This window comes from Crocodylus porosus, unplaced genomic scaffold (genome assembly GCF_001723895.1).
Source record: "Crocodylus porosus isolate Cpor-Errol unplaced genomic scaffold, CroPor_comp1, whole genome shotgun sequence".
In the NCBI taxonomy this organism is placed as follows: Eukaryota; Metazoa; Chordata; order Crocodylia; family Crocodylidae; genus Crocodylus; species Crocodylus porosus.
The window spans coordinates 23,781,939-23,802,146 of NW_017728943.1; the positions used below are offsets into that span (position 1 = coordinate 23,781,939).

The 20,208-nt window shown below is 47.6% G+C and overlaps 1 protein-coding gene across 1 annotated transcript in view; it reads left to right on the forward strand.

Moving 5' to 3' along the window:
• Positions 1-12,678: 12,678 nt before the first annotated feature.
• The window catches only part of TTBK1 (tau tubulin kinase 1), a 288,897-nt gene continuing 281,367 nt past the window's right edge, over positions 12,679-20,208 (forward strand). Inside the window, exon 1 of the mRNA XM_019549020.1 lies at positions 12,679-12,833. Within this exon, the coding sequence (XP_019404565.1) occupies positions 12,726-12,833 (108 nt within the window). The 5' untranslated portion in view covers positions 12,679-12,725. The remainder of the gene's footprint in view (positions 12,834-20,208) is intronic.

A 20,208-nucleotide genomic window follows, 5' to 3' on the forward strand; every position in this document is an offset into this window, starting at 1 on the left:
CTTTGGGCTTGGAAGATCGTCTCCTTGAGGAGCGACCACTCTCCTTGGACACCTGGCTCCCCTCCCCTCTGGGACCTCAGTGCATCCCTGACTATTCTCCTTAGCTCATTGAAGTTTGCCCTCCTGAAATCTAGGGCTGCTGCCTTGCTGCAGGCCTATGCCACCTTGCGCTGGATGGTGAATTCCAGCAGGCGATGATCACTGTCGCCCAGGTGGTCGAGCACCCGCAGCCTGCTCACCAGGTCATCTCCTGTGTCCAGCACCAGGTCCAACAAGGCATCTCCCCTGGTGGGGCTGTGCACCTCCTGGGTTAGATGGAGGTCCTGCATTTGGGATAGGAAGCTACATGAGCGTTCAGACCTGGCTGACTGCTCTTCCCAGCAGATGTCCAGGAAGCTCAGGTCCCCCACGACTACCACATCCTTAGACTTCACTACCTTCGTGAGCTGACCTAAGAATTCTTGGTCGAGCTCTTCCCCTTGGTTGGGAGGTCTGTGGTAGACCCCCACTGTTAAGTCTCTTTCCCCTCGACTGCCCTGTAATCTAACCCAAAGCACTTCAGCGTTCCCTTCCTCTGATTCTTTATTAATTGATGAGGATGTGTATTCCTCCTTAATGTAGAGTGGTATGCCCCCACCTTTCCTCCCTGTCCTGTACAGCCTATAGCCCTTGACATTAACCGCCCAGTCATGTGTAGAGTCCTGCCATGTTTCAGTGATCCCCACTATGTCTGGGTTGGTGTCAGCCAGCAGGAGGGCGAGTTCCTTCTGCTTGTTTCCCATACTATGGGCATTTGTGTAGAGGCATTTGAGGCCTCCTGTGGATGTGTGCACTGGCCCCTTACTTTCAGCATTACCCTGGCCTGTCGCTTACATGTGTATATGTTCCGCTTGTCGGTCTAGGCTGGGCTGTACTTGTGGGCATTGCTTGGTCTGGCAAGTCTCTTTCTTTTGTAGTGCTAGCCAGCGTAGCACTGCTGAGCCTATAAGGATGTTGCGGATTTTTCTTCCCAGTGTGGAGAACCTTGCATTTTTTGGTGTTAAACACCATCAGGTTCTCATCTGCCCATTTGTTGAGCCTGTCCAGGTCAGCCTGGATCACCCGCCTGTCTTCTGATGTGGATGCTGTACCCCAAAGTTTGGTGTCATCAGCAAACTTGGCCAGTCCGCTTCTGACTCCATTGTCCACATCATTAATGAAGATGTTGAACAATATGGGTCCAAGGACAGAGCCTTGGGGGACCCCACTGGTCACAGGGCACCACGACAATTGACTTCTGTCAATTACCACCCTCTGGGTCTAACCACGGAGCCAATTCCCCAGCCAGCGGATCGTGGTGGACCCAAGGCCACAATTGGCCAGTTTCACCAAGAGGTGATCATGGGATACCAGACTGAAGGCTTTTTTGAAGTCAAGATATATGACATCAATCTCTTCTCCCTTGTCCAGGTGATAGGTGCTTTGAATTGATTCAGAGGTTTTAATTGAGTTCCTGATTCAATTCAGATTTGGAGATTTGGGCCGAATCTTCTCTGAATTGATCAGCTACTGAAGCTTCGCAGAGCCCTACCGTAACTGGATACATAACTGGTTGGTTCTTCCTGCTCAAGCAGTGCTTAACAATGGCTCAAATGTATAGTTGGGAGGATATATCAAGTGGGATTCCCCAGGGGTTTGTTCTGGATCTGGTATTGCTTAATACAGGGGTGGGCAAAATGCGGCCTGTGGGCCAGATGCAGCCCACCAGGCCATTCTATCTGGGGTAGTGTGGGTGTGTACATGGGATTTATCTGGCCCCTAAAAATGTAGTAAGTTAATATTTAGCTGCCCCTGGCTGCCTGTCATGTGGCCCTTGATGGCTTGCTAACACTCAGTAAGTGGCCTTCCACCTGAATTAATTGCCCATCCCTGGCTTAATACCTTCATTAATGATTTGGATGATAGCATCAAGTGCATGCTTAGCAAATTTGCAGACAACACCAAGTTGGGTGAAGTTGCAGACCCACCGGTGGTAGGCCTAGAATCCAGAATGATCCAAATAGTCTTGAGAAATCCACAATCAATCAGACGAGATTCAACAAGGACAAGTGCAAAGTACTGTGCTTGGGATGGAATAATTGTATGAGCAAATGCACGCTCCTGTTGGGGCAAACAGGCATGGGGCAAGGCTGCAGTGTGACCCGGACCCAGGTGCTGTCCCAGCTAAGCAGAGATGGGGGGCAATGTGGCGTATGTGGGGTGTGGGGGAGTGGCGGGGGTAGTGTGGGTGTGTGTATGGGATTTATCGGTCGGTTTGTGTGTATGGAGCTTGTGGAGGGGGCTTGAGGGGGGCTGCCGCACACCTGCTTCGCCCCACAGCCTGGCTGCAGGCACAGGCCTGTGGCGGTGCAGCGCTGCCTCATTTGGGGTCTATACATGTGTAATGGACCTGACCTGGTCCGGCCCACCCCACTCACACGTGGCTTTGGACAGGAGCCATCAGTGGTGGCAGGAGCTGTCTTGGTCCTGTCCAAAGCCATGGATTAATAGGGTGAGCCGAGTTGGGTTGGGTCTGTTGTGCATGTACAGATCCCAGGTAAGAAAGCTGTGCACTGTTGCGGGGCTGTACCTGCAGCCGGGCCATGGCCCAGTTGGCTGCTGTTGCCAGCACCACAGGGGGCAGGTGGGGGAGGGAGGCATGTGATAGCCCCTCCACAAACTCACCTGCAGGCCCTACCAACCCCACACACCCTCCACACAACCACCCAAGAACCCCCCATACCTCTTCCCACCCAGCTCCTGCAAACCCTACAGCCCCCTCAGATCTTGTACCCTGTGTGCCCGCCCAACTGCTAGATGGGATGGGAGCTTCTGGCAGGGGCAGCTGTCCCCACATCATAGTTAGGGGGAGCTCTGATTTATTTTGAGGAAGAAAAAACCAAAAGCGAACACCAAAGCATATAGATATTTAGAACTGGTTTTATGATGATGATAGAGGCACTGGTAGGCTTCCCAATCACTTTAAATTTTTAAATACATCAATAAAACATTACCCAACTGATCTCTCTTTCTCTCTCTCTCTCGTGACATTTTGTTTTATCCATGGAAGAACATGGATTTGGGGGTATTTTAAAGAGTGAATTTGCGATTTTTTTTTCCCCAGAGAATTTGCAGTTTTTAAACAGCAAACACTAGGATTCCTGCTAGTGAGGCAAGTGGCAGGACCCAGGCAGAGGGGCCTGCCCAGGGCTGGCACTGGGGGCTCAGGTAGAGGGCAAATGAGGTCCATTTGGAACCAAGAGGCCCTGCTTTGACAGTTCAAAGTGGACCACCACAATGAGCACATCTTCCAGGAAATAGTTTCTCAGATGGCAGGGCAAGGGCACACATGGCAGCAGTGCCGCACAAAGGCCAACTATGCAGCCACAGCCCTCTGGTAGCTGGTCCAGAAGTGTAGATGGCTCTGCTACAGTGCCCATGCTACAGCCCAGGTGACCGTGTAGTCCCCATCCAGGTCTGGTAGGCATGCAGGCATGGGGCTGCAGGTCCAAGGGGCCAGATACTGTCATAGGTGGCAACAGGTCACAGCCAGGCAACATCCCCCACTGCCAGACTGCTGCAGTGGGTAGAGGGTTCAGGGTCCACTCTAGGTTGGAGTGCTGTGGCAGTCCAGCTGGCACAGGGGGCTGGTGACCCTATATGTCAACTGGTTGGCCCTCAGAAGCTCCTGAAAGCAAGTTGCTCTGAGGTACTCACCAGGGCAGCTTTTTATACTGCTGGGGCCAGCACAGGTCCCAGCCCACAGGTCAGCCTCAACCTTCAGCACCCCCTTGATGCAGATCCAGGAGGAGCTGGGCAGGGTCAGTTTGCCCCAAGTGGCACAACGTGCCCTACACTAAAGTACATGTTCAGGCATATGTTCTGAGGCACACATCCCCAGCACACAAAGGACATTGGGGTTACAGTGGACCCTAAGCTGAGTATGAGCCAGTGTGCTCTTGTTTCAAAAAAAGCCAATGGCATACTAGTTTGTATTAACTGAAAAGTCACTTGTAAATCAAGGGAATTATTTTTCCACTCTATTTGCCACTGGTGTGACCTCGCTTGGAGTACCATATTTAGTTTTGGACCCCACGCTTCAAGAAGGATGTGGACAGATTGGGAAGAGTTTGGTGCAGAGCAACAAAAATGAATAGTGGTTTGGGAAGCAAGATTTATCGGGAAGGGTTGAAAGAACTAGAGGTTATTTAGTCCGGCAAAGAGAAGATTGAGGGGGGATTTGGTAACAATTTTCAAATATCTGAAAGGCAATTACAGAGAAGGTGGATATGTATTTGTCTTTGTGGCTAGAAGCAATGGCTTTAATTTGCAGCAGGGGAAATTTAGGTTGAAGATTAGGAGGAACTTTCTGACTATGAGACTGGTCAAGCATTGGAACAAGTTACCTAGAGAAATAATGGAATCTCCATCACTGGAAAATTTCAAGAGCGGGTTGGAGTGACATTTGGCTGGGATGATTTAGTCAGGGATGATCCTGCCTTGAGCAGGGGGCTGGACTACTGGGTCTCTTTCAGGCCTCCTTTCCTGAGATTCTATTGTTAGAACATTGAGGCAGGATAGATTGCTTGGAGGTTTTCAAGAAGAAGCTGGACAAGCATGGGTCAGGGACCATCTAGGAGTAGCAATGTCTGGAGTGTGCTGTGAGGAACAACAGTTGGAAGCCTAGAAAAACTCCACACATGTATTGCTCAGAGATCATGAGAAAAGCTCTGTACCTTAGAGCAGGTGAAAATAGGGGAAAGCGATGCTCGGGAGTAGGAGAATGAATTAGGGCTCCACAACCAGCTATTTAAGATTAACTGAACTGGGTGGGAATAGAATAATAGCAAGGGTTCTCCTCTCAGGTGTGATTCATGGTGTTGTGTTTGTGGAGCAGAGGGGAGCGTATCTGGTTATCCCACTTTTCTTTTGGACTGGGAAGGAAATTTTCCCCTCCTGTTGCTAAATGTGTCCTGTTTTTTCACCTTAAAAGCATTAGGTATTGACTGCATGCTGATACTCATGCTGGACTTAACCCAGAGGTTTCTTGCTAGATGGTTTTGCTCTACCACTCAGTGTCAGACCAATTGCCACATCTGGGATGTAATGAATTTTACCCGATGGCCAGATTGGCAGGGACTGTGTGTGAGTTTTAGCCTTCCTCTGGGGTCAGTGTGGGGGAGGAAGGTGGTCCTTTTTATTGGATCCCTTGAGCCTCATTTAACAACCATTTCCTGCCCTTGCAATGCGTGGACACTGACATGCCTTCATTCCCCTGCTCTACCAGTGGTGAGGTAGGGTGTTTTTGATGTCTTTCATCATTGTGTCTAGTAATTGTAAAAGAGGGTTGAGCACTGGCTAGCAGGGACGATGTGTAGGGGGTTCACGCAGGTTCATGTGGACCCCCTGAACGTGGTGGTGCACTGCCTGCAAAAAGGCTGCTGCTGCTGCTGGCGGCAGCTGTGGGTGGTTGCCGCCCCTTGGACTTGGTCAGCATCCCCTCCCCCCCGCCAACAGCGCTGGCAGCGGCTGTAGGAGCTCCCCTGCTTACTGCTGCCAGGCTCCTGTAGCCGACTCACTCCTGTCATCACTGTGCCGCCCCAGCTGCTGGGGGCATGTGCTGTTCATGCCGGCTAGTCGGAGAAAAGGAACTAGCTCTTTTTTCCAGCTTGGTTTGGTTACAGTTGCATCGATAAGAATTCTTAACAGCTTGTAAAGTTCAGACCTTCTAAGGGTCATCAGATCTGCCAGTCTCACCATTAATTTTCCAGAAATGGGTTCAATGAGCTGTTAGTGCTGGACTTCTATGGTTATCACCCTTTTTGGTCCCTAAAAAAGGTTTTATTCCAGAGGGGCAGACTCCAGGCCTGCCTATTATCTAAGCAGCATCAGCAAGAACAGAGATAAGGTAATAAAGAAACATTTGAGACCAATACCTTGTTAGCTTTTGAGCTCCTGCATATCGCTGATTATTTTGTAATTGCTGTTTTAGCTCCTGCAGAAGACATGATACATTCCAGGGTTGAAAACAGGAGGTCAATGCCCTACACTTCATTGATCACCAATGTATAGAATCATAGAAAATTAGGGTTAGAAGGGATCTCAGGAGGTCATCTAGTGCAGGCTTGTCCAACGTATGGCCCACAGGCCGCCATGTGGCCCGCCAAGCCATTTTCTGAGGCCCAAGATGCTGCGACAGGAAATGGATGTTTACTTTCATTCCCACCCCTTGTCCCTCCCCCAGCTCCTCAGCAGATTCCTAAAGGCTGCTGAAGGGCTGGGGAAGGGACAAGGTTCCCACATGCACTGCATCAGCTTGATGTTGCCGACACGGTGCGTGTAGGAAGAGGAGTAGCTGCGTGCCACTCGGAATGGGATGAGTCCAGCTGGAGCAGCAGGGGCTCAGATGCACTTTCCCCCTACCTGTGCTGGTCAGTCCCGAGCAGCACAAGACTCTGCCGTTGTTTCTGCTGGCTGGTGCTGACCCAGGCGGGTCTGTCCCATCCGGACCAGCATGCAGCTGAAGCCAGATTCCCACATGCTGCTGGGGACGGGAGGAGCCCAGTTGTGTTGGCACTGGCCAGCAAAAGTGATGGTGGAACCGTGTGCCGCTCGGGACTGACCAGCACAGGTAGGGGGAAAATGCAGCTCAGCCCCTGCTGCTCCAGCCAGGCTTGTCCCATCCCAAGTGGCACACGGCTCTACCGCTGCTTCGCTGGCCAGTGAAGACCCTGCCAGATTCCTCCCATCCCCAGCAGCTCATGGGAAGCTGGCTTCAGCCGCATGCTGCTCTGAATGGGATGGACCTAGCTGGGTCGGCACCGGCCAGGAAAAGTGGCAATGTAGCTGACGCTGGCTTCCTACATGCTGCTGGGAATGGGAGGAGCCGGGTGGGGTCTGCACCGGCCAGCAGATTGGTATAGCATGACAAGCCTATGGCTGGGGAGGGGTCAGGCTCCCTAGATCTGAGACCTGATGTAGGCTGTGGCACAGAGACTGATTCTGGAACAATGTGCTAATAAACTTGTGTCTGTACCTGCCAGGAACCCAAGTAGCAGATGGCTGATACCTGGTAAGCTCATGTGAGTAAAGATGGCTTATTGCTTTCTGTGTGGCTTTCAAAATGTTTTTATCCTACTAAAATACGCCACACATTGTGAGAGTCATTGCTTCTGTATGAGAGAGCAGAATCATAGCCACTGAACAAAATTCATGCCCCGTGGGAATAATCACAATTCAGCAAGATGGGCACAAAGGAAAAGCCAGAGTTCTAAGTGTGCACCCTAAAAGAGGCCATGAAAGTCAGAAGCACAACCTTAGAACCAGGACAGCTATCTGGTGATGGCAATCCAATAGGCATGATGGAAATCCTCTAGTCTCATGAGATTTAGGAAAGCAAGAGGACATGAAAGCAACATGTAGGCAGAGACAGTGCAGGGCCTTGGAGCCATGTTAATAAGTGAGGACAGCTGTGTTCCCACTCTGGTCAGTGGCTAATTGTGGGTACACCTTCACTAGCTTCAAGCCACTCAAACCTGCTGCCAAAAAATAAGCCCTTCCTACCAACTTACACTTTACCTGCTCTGAACTGGAAATGAGACAGTGAGGGCCCTTCTAGAGTGGTCCAAGGATAGTAGAAGCAAATCACACACAGAGTGAGAGATGCTCCCAGAATGTCCTCACCACATTTCTTCTGAAAAACAGGGATATCCTGAGGTTCATTTAATGTTTGTAAAATGCTTGGAGAGCCCCACATAGATGCACTGCATAGAGGTGCAAAATATATTTTGACTTATTTGGTTGGCACCTTGGACTGAGATTTTCAAAGCTGAGTCAAAAGGCCAACTTCCATTAAAATGAATGGGATTTAGGGGGCTCCAAATCTTTTATGACAACTTTGTAACATGCCTATCTATCCCTTCTTGCTAATCTCAGCCATAGTTTGGAAGCTCAGCCAAAGAACATAAGAGCATGAAAAGTTCCATGCTTGGTCAGCCCAATGGTCCATCTAGCTCAGTATCCTGTCCCGACCAGTGGCAGAAGTGGATGCTATAGAGGGAGAGTTTTGAACTGGTTAGACTCATTTCATTGTCACTTCCTGCAACTTCATTAGTGTCAAAGGTCACATGACATCACTTCCTGATGTGATACCACTTCTTGTGAGGCCTTTGAATATGGCTTGCCGGCCCACTGGGTGATAAAAAGTTCATGATCTGGCCCCACATTCAAAAAGGTTGGACACCCCTGATGTAGTCCAACCCCATGCTCAAAGCAGGACCATTCCCAAGTAGCTCATCTCAGGCAAGGCTACCCAGGTCTTAAAAACCTCCAAGGATGGAGAGTCCAAAACCTCTGTGGGTAACCTGTTCCAGAGGTTTACTACTCTCCTAATGAGAGAGTTTTTCCTAATATCGTTGTTTCCTTTTCCAATACTCATAGCATGCTTTTCCTGTGTTGTTCTTGGAACAGTGGACAACTGTGAGATTTATTTATACAGTCATTGTTTTAATATGAGGTGTTTGTTTGCTTATTTTTAAACTGATACTGGAGAATGTACATCTCTTTGGAAGTACAGAGGAGTGAGGAACACTGAATACCCATAGCTTTTATTAACTGAACTGCATAGCTGTTGGTTGGTTACCATGGAAGGCCTGTAGGGTCCTTCCTTTTATTTCTACTTCGCCACAAACCTTTTTATTGTGTTATCCTTTTGCCTCTGTCCTCTTAGTTCTCTGCAGCTTTATCTAGGGTACCTGGCTACTTTTCAGTGCATTTCAGATGGAAGCATGTGAAGGAAAGGGCGTAGGCATGCTTCAGTTCTTTCAATAAGCTTCTTTTCCTCTCATTCAAGTTGTAAGGGGACTGCATTCCAGAAATCAATTCAACTTGCTGAAGTTTCTCATTCCACTCCTGATACCCACCCAGGTTTGTGCTTTCTGTCTCTCCTGTTGTAGAACCTATACTTTTTCATGAGGTTTTAAAAATACTACTGTGCTCTTATATTAAGATCCTTCTTTTTTTGTGGGGGGGATTAGTAAAGAGGAAAGGATCCAGCCTTCTAAATAATCATTGCTTATTTTAATGTTATAGGCTTCCAGAAGTGAGGATGTGCCTTGAAATAAAGTGGGATTTTGCAGTTCTGCAACAGTGAGCTTAACACAGTTTCCAGGACCTTTAGTAATATGGTGAGAGACAGACTTCTGTAGCTTTATTTTGCTATTTGAAGACAATCTGAACAACATTTCAAACTGATGTTTCTGTTATTTCTTTTTTTTTTTTGGCTGTGTTTGAGCAAATGCTGCTGCAGTGAATCTGAAATGAGTGATACTAATATAGTACCGAGGTCTTTTATACATCACAGATTTCACTGTGGAAAACTGTGTATTTAATACTTTTATTTTAACAGTACTGAGATCCCATAAAATTGTTTAAGCTGTTGTGTGGGAAAAATGATCTAAAAATGTTACTTAGGCTTATTTTGTAACTATCCAGCATATACGACCAGGCTGTTCATACAGCGCTTCTCAGTTGGTTCTGTATTAGGTGGTCTCTAATTTGGCTGGTGGCATCAAAGACCTGCCAGTTATTTACTGAAGAGGAACTATATATAATACCCTCTAGCATTCTCACATACAGAAAAGCTGTACCACACCAGATTAGACTCTATACTAAAAATTGTTTTCATCTAGGCTTTCTAGCTGAGCTTCTTTCCTGCTGTTTATCCCAGTCTCATTGTTTCAGCCTTACTTCTCTACTGGGCATGGATTTCTAAGTCAGTTTAGAGTCCACTGCTGCTGGTTTATAGCAATTTTCTTTTACACTATATATTTATATATAAAAACAGGGAGACAATCCTGCATTTACATGCTGTTACGTAATGCTGGGTGGACATAATAGAAAAGGAATGGCTAAACAGGACTATATATCATGGCCCAGAATATTTAGGAAAGCAAGAGAAGTACTTCAACTTGATTGCACACATCTAAAAGGAGGCTGAGGCCAAGCCCATCAAAGCAGTCAGATCTAAAGTTTCTTTGATGCATGCTGGAGGAAGCATGGGTAGGATGGAGCTGGTTAGATTTTACCATTCTTCATGTTAGAGTTGTGCAAGCAGTAGGGTTTGACCTTCGCTCTTGTTTTTCTGTTTCATCAGATATCCATTCATTCTGCTTTCATGATTATGTTTGTGTAATGCTATAAATATACATGACCCTTTAGACATACAGTTTTCAGATGCTGTTTGTTTAGGTGTCTAATTCTACCCCCAAAGCAGTAATAGCACTTTATGGACCAGATTCTTTGGTATACTCTGGCTTTTTTGCATTGCTCCAGTGATAAAAATCAACCTTTAATTTGGTAGGGGCAGATCGAGGCTTGCAGTTTAAATTGGTTTTACAGTCATATGTGGCAGAAGGGGCTAATTAGCTGGGGCTAATGGGGCTTAGCACCCCCAAACATGGGGCGCTGGTGGCAGCGTAGAAGGCCAAAGGGCAGCCCAGGTTCAGGCTTCAGGCGGGAGGGAGGGAGGGGTGTGCGCAGACACTCAGCCGCAGCCTGCAGCAGCCTGATGGTGTCTGGAGCCACAACCCATCACAGCAGCTAAGTCTGTCATCGGGAAGTGGCATGGAGGTGCAGATTGAGACCTCCGTGGTGAGGGAGGGAGGGAGTGGGGTTGGAGTGAATGGCATGTGCCCCCTGGGCCGCTGATGGGACATGCACAGTGGAGGGAGCCCCCCATGCCCCTGGACACAATACCTGGGCTCCAAGCATCCCACCCCATTCACCCCAGCCCCTGCCTCTGCCCCAGTCCCTCCACACCCCTCCCCCATGACAGACTTACCTGAAGCAAGGCCTGCCCGGCCTGGCCCCGCCCCTAGCCCCCCTCCCACCTGGAAGCCCTGTGCTTAGCAGAGTCTTTTGGCCTGTGCCCCTTGGGCTGTTTGTGCCTCCCTGCATCCCAGAGGGAAACTTGGATAAGAAATGTGTGTGTGTGTGTGTGTGTGTGTGTGTGTGTGTGTATGTATGTGTATGGGGGAGGCGGGGGGCACATGGGTGATTGCCCCAGTCCTCAGGTCCAGGCCAGCTTCTGCTGAGTCCTTCAGTGTGGCCATGCATCTGGGAACCCTATGGTGCGGGAGCAGCCAGCAGGAAAGCAGGCAAATGGCAGCTGCAGGTTTGGGGTAGTGGGAGCGAGTGCAGGGCTTGTGCTGGTGTGCCGGGGCCAGTGCTGGTGGGGCCCAGACGGCATGGCAGGAGTACGGGGTCCAGCATCAGCTGTGCTGGAGAGGTAGCAGGTCTCCCGTGCTCCTGCCGCCCTGCTCTGGGCCCCTGTGGTGCTGGCCCCAGGACACCAGCATGTGCCCTGTTCTACTGCCCAGCTGTTGCTGCACTCCTGTGTGCCCTCCCACTGCTGCTTCCCCTCGCCTGTAGCTGCCATTCCCTGCTTTCCTGCCCACTGCTCCAGGTACTGGGGCCAGGAACGTGTGTGTGTGTGTGTTCATAGGGTGAGTCCCACATGCATCCCCTACCATACACATGCACCCACACTCCCTTGCATTTCTACATGCAGACAGCCACACCCCACATATCCACACACATGCCCACATGCTCCCACACCCAGACTCCCATACCTATCTCCCCTCACAAACCCCTCCAAACACATTCCTCCAGACACCCACAGCCCCTGACAAGCCTACAGCCCCCCACAATATGTAAGAGTAAGACTTCATTTAATCTCTTATATACACTCACCTCCATGTGCACTATACAAATGCATGTAAATCAGGACAAAAACATTTTTTGAAATCAAATTAATGAGTGTTGTAGATGTTCACTTTTTAGAATATAATTTGGTATTTTTCTGGTTCCAAGGTGGCAAAACCCCTTTCTGAAAAGTGTACTTGTGGGGGCAAGGGGAGGGACTTCTGGTGGCAAAGGTCAGGAGTTACAAGCACTATACCACTAGTAATCTGGAAAAAATGGCTTGAAAACATTCCTTTGTTCATGCAATTTTATTCCCCCTGGTATTTTGTCCAGACTAGTTTTGAAAGTTCAAAATAGTTTCAAGCTATCATTACTTTTAAAATTCACTCCTTTTGGTTAGTTTTCTTCCACTAATCTCTGCTCTTAAGCCAGACGATTAAAGAGAGGAAGAGAGAGAAGCAAACAAAACATCTAAAAAGTAGTTAAGAGATATACAAACACCTTTGTATTTTGTGTGATAGATGGGGTCAGTTGAAGCTGAATCAGCTATTCTGTTAAAGCAAGATCTTTTCGCCTGGTACGGTTATGACTCTTGCATTATTGTTGTCCCCATGATATTCAGGCTGTCTGCAAGAATTTGGCATTGGTCTATCTTTGAGTTGCTGGCTGTTAGACCAAAGAGCACTGAGATTCTGCATGGTATAGCCATTAATTTATCATCCCTTACTTTGTGTTACTGACTCAGGCATGGTTGCTTCTGTCAGGTTTGTGCATGGAGGAAGCTTAGGGTTTTGTGTAAAGTGGGCTATCATGACTCTGAGGTGAATTGCCTTGTTTTGAAAGATGCTGCTTCTAGTTGATTCTGAACAAGACTGTTGAGATGTAGTTTCACTAGTATGATCCACTTGCAATGACCTGCACTAATTCTTTCCTTTTTTCCTATTTTTCCCCAGATAAATGGCTCATTTAAATTGGGAGCTACTAAAATACTTTCTGGTTGGCAAATGCAGTGCCTAGCAGCAGCCGTTAAGGACGAACCAAACATGAGTGGGGGAGGGGAACAGGTCGACATTCTGCCGGCCAACTATGTGGTCAAGGACCGCTGGAAAGTGGTGAGTAGTTCTGACTGAATTTTTCAGGTGGATCTCCTTCTTCTCTGTCCCTGTAGAACAGGGATGAGCAATTATTTCTGGTGGAGGGTTGCTTAACGAGGTTTGGTGAGCTTCCAAGGGCCACATGGATAGCCCTGCCCCTTGACATTTCCCCCATCCCTGGTTGCCATCTTGGAACCAGACATTCCACCTCCTAACTCCTGACCTTTGCCACCAGAAGTCCCTCCCCTTGCCCCCTGGAAATACTCCCGGGGGGGGAGGGGGTTACTATCTTAGAACCAGAAAAAAACCAAATCACACTAAAAGTCAAACACCTACTATAACATATTTTAATTTTATTACAAAAAATATTTTTGTCATGATTTGTGTTTGCATAGTGTATATAGAGGTGATTGTGTAATAACTCAAAATAAATTCTTAGTCTTGTATATGGTGTGAGGGGGTGTGTGTATGATGGGGTGTTGGGGGTGTTTATGTGTGTGTGTGGTGGGTGGTGTGTGTGGGGTGTGGCGGGCCAGTAGGGGGTACTCCTGCATTGAGCAACCCACCTCACAGCACCTGAGCACCTTCCAGGCTCCGAGTGCCTCTCTGGGGGCACCTCACGTCTGGCTGACCCACTTCCTGGAGCGCACCCGGTGCCTGGGGGTAGTACTGCCACCACCCAGGGATGGGCTTGATTCTGGCTCTGCGCTCCCTGGGAAACGCAGGCCTATTAGCCCTTGAAGGTACCTGACTCAATTCAAGAACTTGGGATGCTTCCCTCAGTAGGAAGCACAAGTAGTGGTCTCCCTTAGTCAGCCTAACCAAGGGGACCCCAAGGCATAATCTAGACCCATTCCCAGTAAGTCTCCCATGCTAGGTACAAAGGAGAACTTTATTGGTTACAAGGGGTAGGGTTGGACTAGGGTACAGAGTTGAGTAGCATCAGAGAAATCCCATAGAGGAAACAGGGTAGTTGGAGTAGCCTTTGGTCATCCATCTGAGAAACTCCAAGCTATATATCGAGTTAGATCTCAGGTAGCTTACTCATGAGTATCATCCAGAGGCAGGTGGAAATTCCCTCTGGAGGCAGGCAGTTCCTTGATCATGAGTTTTGAGAGAGAGAACAAGTTTCAGATGGTCCAGCTCCTCTCTCTGAGTTTTCCTCATGGCTGCTGCCTCTTCCTCCTGGGCAGTTCTTAACTTGTATATCCCTTATGACCTCATTTACATGATCCAATGGAGGCCAGGACCTGTTGGCTGTCAGCCAACCAATTTGAAATGTATCACTAGTTGCTGGGCAGACTGGCAGTCTCTAGCTCACCAGGGAGCCCAAGCCCCTCACCCAGGTATGTGATGCCAGTCACATAGGCAGAGGGAGCCGGTTTCCCCCTTCCCTCAGGAACGTATCCAACTCAGGTTACCTAAAGAGATAGGGTAATGTGTGTACCCTCTGCAGGACCCATACTAACCAAATTGTCACAGAGCAGAGTTTTTGGGGAGAAACAGAGGTCGCCTTCTGCCACGTGGGGGGCATATGGTATGTTGGGAGTGTGTACATGTGGGGAGTTCTGGGGGCAGGGTGTGGGTATGTGGTGTTTGTGGGGTGTGAGGGAGAGTGGGTGTGTATGGGGACCCCCTCACATTCCTCCCATGGTGCAGCAGCAGGCAAGGGTGCTTGTGCCGGGCAGTGCATGGCTCTGGCCAGTGCTGCTCATCATAGCGAGGGGCTCAGCCCCCACACTCGCACAGCACGGGAAGGAAGCATCATGCGCTTGTGCTGGCAACCTTTCCCATACCCTACTGTGGGAAGGCAGTTGGCTCCAATGTGTGGAGCTTCCTTCCCATGCCATATGAGTATGGGGCTGTGCATGTGTGGTGGGGACTACCAGTGATAGAGACGGACCAGCAGGGGCTATGCTCCATGGTGCAATGTGCAGTGCTGGCTGGAGCCATGTGCTGCTGGGCACCAGTGCCAGTGCAAGCTTTTGGGTATCACGGTTCCCTTCCCTGACCTACAGCTGGCCCAGTGTAAGATGCCACCTGCAAGAATTTTAGCCATGTAAGTAGCATTTTTGGCAATTAACTCAGATGGTGATTGTATTTCCTCTCTGCAGCATGGACACACAATGGTATGTGCTTAGACTATGCTCAGTAAGCTATGCACTGGCTGGGCATGCATGTAGCTGCTTATGCACAACCATTCTGGACACATACCTGTGTCCAAATTATGAAAATGTAGCTGACATTAATGGATTTTCAGGGATTTGAACAAAGTGGAATAGAATCACACTTAGGCTCCTAAGCCCAGTACGATGCCCAGTAGGTGGGATAAATCTAAGCATTGGGTTCTAGTCGCCTTCCCTCAGTGGGGGCCTGCCCCTACACCTCTGACTTTTTAGCACAATGCCCTAGCCACCATGGCACAGGTTAGTCATTATCCTCCAGACCTCTGTTTAACCATTCTTTTGAAGCTGGCTCCATGGGCAGTCAAGAGAAGGGAATATGTGTAGCAAGGGGAAAGTAAGTAAGCTGGAGGGTGTGTGGCTCAAAGAGATGATTGCTGCCTTGACTGAGTATAGCCCTTGTGTTCTAGTCTGGACTGTTGCTCAAGGTAGGACAGATAAGTCAGTTCGTTCTGTCCATTTTATCCAATGACTTTCAAATGTAAGGTATAGTGGCTCAGCCGCTGAAGGTACAGAGGGCTTGGCATAATGGCTGATATGTTGTCTCCTGGTTAGAGTGCTGTGCTCAGCAGTCAGAGAGACACAGGGTCAGACTTCCTCTGAATTTAGAGAGGCCTGGGCCCCAGGTCCTTGGCTTCCTGGGCATGTGCCCTAAATAATCAGCTCATGGGCTTAAAATATGAAAAGGCTGCTTCTCTGCCTGCATAATTTTTCCAGGAATTATGATCAGGTATGCACACGTATTGCTGCATGCAGACCCAGCCAGTGCATTGCTGAATTGTGCATTCTCAGTCTACAAGCACATGCTTACACATCCACAGTGTAAAGCCAGGGCTGAAAACAGCTTCCCCCTGGCCTGGTGCCTCTCATCCCCCTCTGTCGGGGCACCAAAATAACTAGCTGTGCCTCTGTTTTTTGGTGTAATTCTTACAGGGATGGAAAAAGGCATGACCCTGATGAGAGGATGACTGTTTTGCCAAATTTCATGTTCTTGTTTCAAAATACAGAGGTGCTGGAACTTTTTCATGAAATGACTGTAATAATTCTTAGGACAATAACATATTTTCAGAAACAGCAAAATTTTCTAAAATGTTCAGCCATAGGCAAACATCCAGAACAGAAAGTGGTAGTAGTCCTAACTATGTACTATTAGTAGTAGTAGTCCTAACTACTTTTTCTGCCTCTTAGTACATACATTCATAAATTGAATGAATGGAGAAAGTTGCAGTTGCACTGTCAGCAATAATAGTCAATGATCATTACCATAATAACACTTGATTTTTAAAATTCTTCGCTAACACGAGTCCTTTCATCTGTTCTGTGAGATAAGTAAATATTACCTTTCTTTATCATAGAGGAAATGAGAAACAGGGGAGGTATGTGTCTTGCTGAAGGCAATAAAAAGTTGACGAGAATCTCTTATTTCCAGCTCTGAGTTAGGAGTGAGTAGTACTGTAAACAGAAAGTCCAGGATGTCTGAAGAGTCAGCATAATGATCCATACAAAGGGCTAGGGTGGCAAGGAGATTGCAGTGATGAATTTTGACAGCTCTTTGGGAATGTGTGCAGTAGGCATTGCAAGCTCTCTTAAGTTTCATAAATATGCATAGACATATGTATGCAATACTCTGGCACTCGTTTGTTCCTGATGAACATGGCACATGAATGCTCCATGTTTACATGCCTTTGGTTAATCTCTGTACTTTGAGTTAACTGGCTCTAATTATGTAACAGCTGGCTGGGAGTGGGTCACAGGCTTAATCTTGTCCCTTCCACATGTTGTAGAGGGTGCCGTGTTACAGTTTGAATGAAGAATTTAACTTAAAAAAGGGAGACTAGCCTTCTGTCCAACACAGCCTTCTTCCTTTTTCTGTCTGGCCTGGAGTGGAATCTCTTGAAGGACAGGGATCATTTTACCTTGTTCTTCTTTTATAGATCAGTGGAGCCCTGATCACTGCTGGAGGCCTTTGCGTGTTGTTGTAATATGGAAAATAAATATAAAACATGTAAATTAAAGAATGCAGTTAGGCATTTTTTTGAGATTTTACTTGCATGATTTTCTAATTTACTTGAAAAAAGGTTGTTACTACCTGTCGTCTGCATTGTGTAATCCAGTTTTAAAATATTCCATATAAATTTCAGGATGTTGGTAGTTAATAGGGTCTCCAGTTCTTAGTGTCCTGCAGATTCTGCAATGAAGATAATATGGGTAAAAGGTTTCATTATATCTTCATGTCCTCTGGCATACATGTGTGCAAGCGTTAATTTTTTTTGTTGTAAAATCTTGTTTGTTGTAGCTGTATTTATACAGTGAGACCAACATTTCCTGTGTGATGGAAATATTTATTCTTTTTTATGATTTTTTTTTAAGATCAGTGATTCTCAACCAGTGTGCTGGTTTCAGGGATTCTGTGGGGTGCCACACAATGGTAGCATTGTTAGGTGTGCAGACATGATTCACTGATAAACCTAGAGATTTAAAGTAAGGAATCTGTAGTGTCAAAAACATTTCTGGCTGGCTGTAGTTTTTCTAAGTTCTTTGCAACAGAAGAATTGCTCTGTTATTTTTATGTAGTGAAAAATGAGTGAAAACTAAGAGCTGGCATCTTCTGAGGGGGGCCTTGAGTCTATTGAAGAGTGCCTTGAATCTAAAAAAGTTGAGAACTATTGATCTGCTGGAAAGAGGGAATACTTTTAAAATACTGAAGGATGGCAAACTATTCCTGTTGTTGGAAAAAAAATTTGTTTACTTGCTTTATTTTACTGAAAGACTGCATGTTACTGGAGCATGCTGAGAGGTGCTCCAGGCAGCAGAGGCCAGTAGGTTTAAAGACAACATATTACTGAGGCTGGCTGAGAGATGCTTGGGGAAGGGGGGAAAGCCTGATAAAAAAGGCCCTGAGGTGGCAACCTGCTACATTATCTCTTTATTAAAGATTGGTTATGCTGAGTCTAATTCAGAATGTGGGAGTTGGGCAGTCCCAGTGTTACTTCATGTTACAGAACACGTCTAGGATGGTGACTAGTATGTTCATGTGGAGCTAGAATTCAGCCGCTGGAATATTTTAATGTAATCTGTTGTTTCATTTGGCATGTTTCTCTTGTGAAGTCTTATTGAACTTTCTGACTCTCTGACCTGGCATAGTCCCAGCGTTGAACCAAGGGCTAATTTTAGATTTGTTAAATGCTTCCCCTGAGCTTTCTTTTTTTTATGATGGTTGACAGTGTTTTACAAATGAAGATTTTAGTTTGCTTCAGTCAGCCTGGTGACAGTTCAATTTCCAGTGACTCCTAAGTGTTTGAAGTTCAGCTTGCTGCCAGCAACTATTTTTTTGGAAAGGGGACTGGGCAGGGAGCATCATGTTGTTTTTTGGGGAAGACTGCTTGTATGAATGTGAAAGAATCTGTTTTACAGCTGCCACTCTTGAGTCTTTCTTGGTGATAAACACTTTTAATGAGAAAATTTGCTGGTAATGTGATGGAAAAAAGGCCTGTGACCATTGTAAAACAGAGAGAAGTTGGCCTTGACTTGATTGCATGTGTTGAACAGCGTAGAGCCCCTGCGAATGGAAGTGGGCAGGCTGAGCTTAATTCAGACTTAGTGCATCTACATGTGCATTGTACTTGTATTGCAGAGATGACTGATTAGCTCCACAGCAGAACATTACTGTCCACATGTATGTCGGTATTAGGGCACAGTAAGTTAACTTTGCTGTAAGATAGTACTGTCAAGAACAGTATTATCTTATGACAGAATAATTACTGTGATCAAATGCTCATGAGGACAGTGACCGCCAGGCACTGCTAGGGGCCAGACCCTTGGCTCCTGTCAGCCCCTGCACTGCTTGATGCTGCCACCTGGAACCAGGGATGACCCTCAGTACCCTCTGCCAGCCCAGGTCTGCTGCACCCTGGCTCTAATTGCTGTGGTCACAGGTGCATGTGTAGACACTACACCCAGGAGCAGTTAACTCCAGTGCAAACTGCACCAGAGTTTATTGCATCACCTTAATAGCATGTGTAGTAGGGCTGTGTGAGGCTTTGGACCCGCACTTCAGATCCGGGGCCTCTTCGGATGCTTCAGTGTCCTAAGTAGCATGCCTGGAGCAAAGCGCTGGCTTATTCAGGCTTTCCGAAACAGTTCGGAGCTTCCGAAGCACTTTAGAAAAGCTTTGGACGCTTCAGACAAGCTTTGGACACTTCGGACAAGTTTTGGAGGCTGAAAGTGAAAGTTAGAAGAGGGAGGGGGAACGGGGGAAGGAAGGAGGGAGGAGGAGGGCTGGGGGGAGACTGACATGTGTAGGTGGCCAGTGAGAAGGATTTCTGTCTGGCTGCCTTTTCAGTGACAGTGTCTGTGGGGAGAGACCTAGAAAGAGCATAGAGATAGTTGGGAGGTTTTGTGTTTTGAACTGTAGGAAGTTGACTTCAGTTCTGGTGATGAGGTTAGGTGTTTATTTGAATGTACAAACCACTTTTCAGAGCTGGGCCTATGAACTGCACTTCATCAGCCTACTAGGTAGCATGGGGCCAGGATTTTGTGACAGTTACAACATGACCCAGAACCAAGGTGAGCTGCAACCCATGATCTGCTGCCTGCACACTCCTGCCCAGGATGTGTGGGCAGCAGATTGCAGCTCCAGTCTACACTGTCACTAAGATAAGATTCTGGCCCTGGCCCCAGCCCTGGAGCAGCTCCCTGTGGCTGTGAAAACAGGTAATAATAATTTGTGCAATTTTATTGCGAGGGACATCTATTTGATTTATGGTGGGAGAGAATAAGCAGCCTGGAGCTACCTGCACTCTCTGGCAGCCCTAGGGAGCTGCTCTCAGGGCTAAGGACCCATTGCCCAGGACCCTGACCTCCCCAAGAAGCCAGCCTGAGGCTTGTCATCTTCCCTCCTTTTCCCCTCATCCCGGCTATGGGATTCTTCCCAAGCCCTGGGCTCTCAGCTCTGGATCTATAACTAGAAAATGCAAAAATAATAAATAAACTTGATATTTGCTGCATGACTGGGTGGTGAATATCAAGGGCTATAGGCTGTACAGGAGGGACAGGACAGGGAGGAAAGGCAGGGGTGTGACGCTCTGCATTAAGGAGGAATACACCCTCACCAAGTAGCACAGAGTCAGAGGAGGGGCACACGGAAGTGCTCTGGGTTAGAATACAAGGCAGTCGAGGGGAAAGAGACTTAACGGTGGGGGTCTACTACA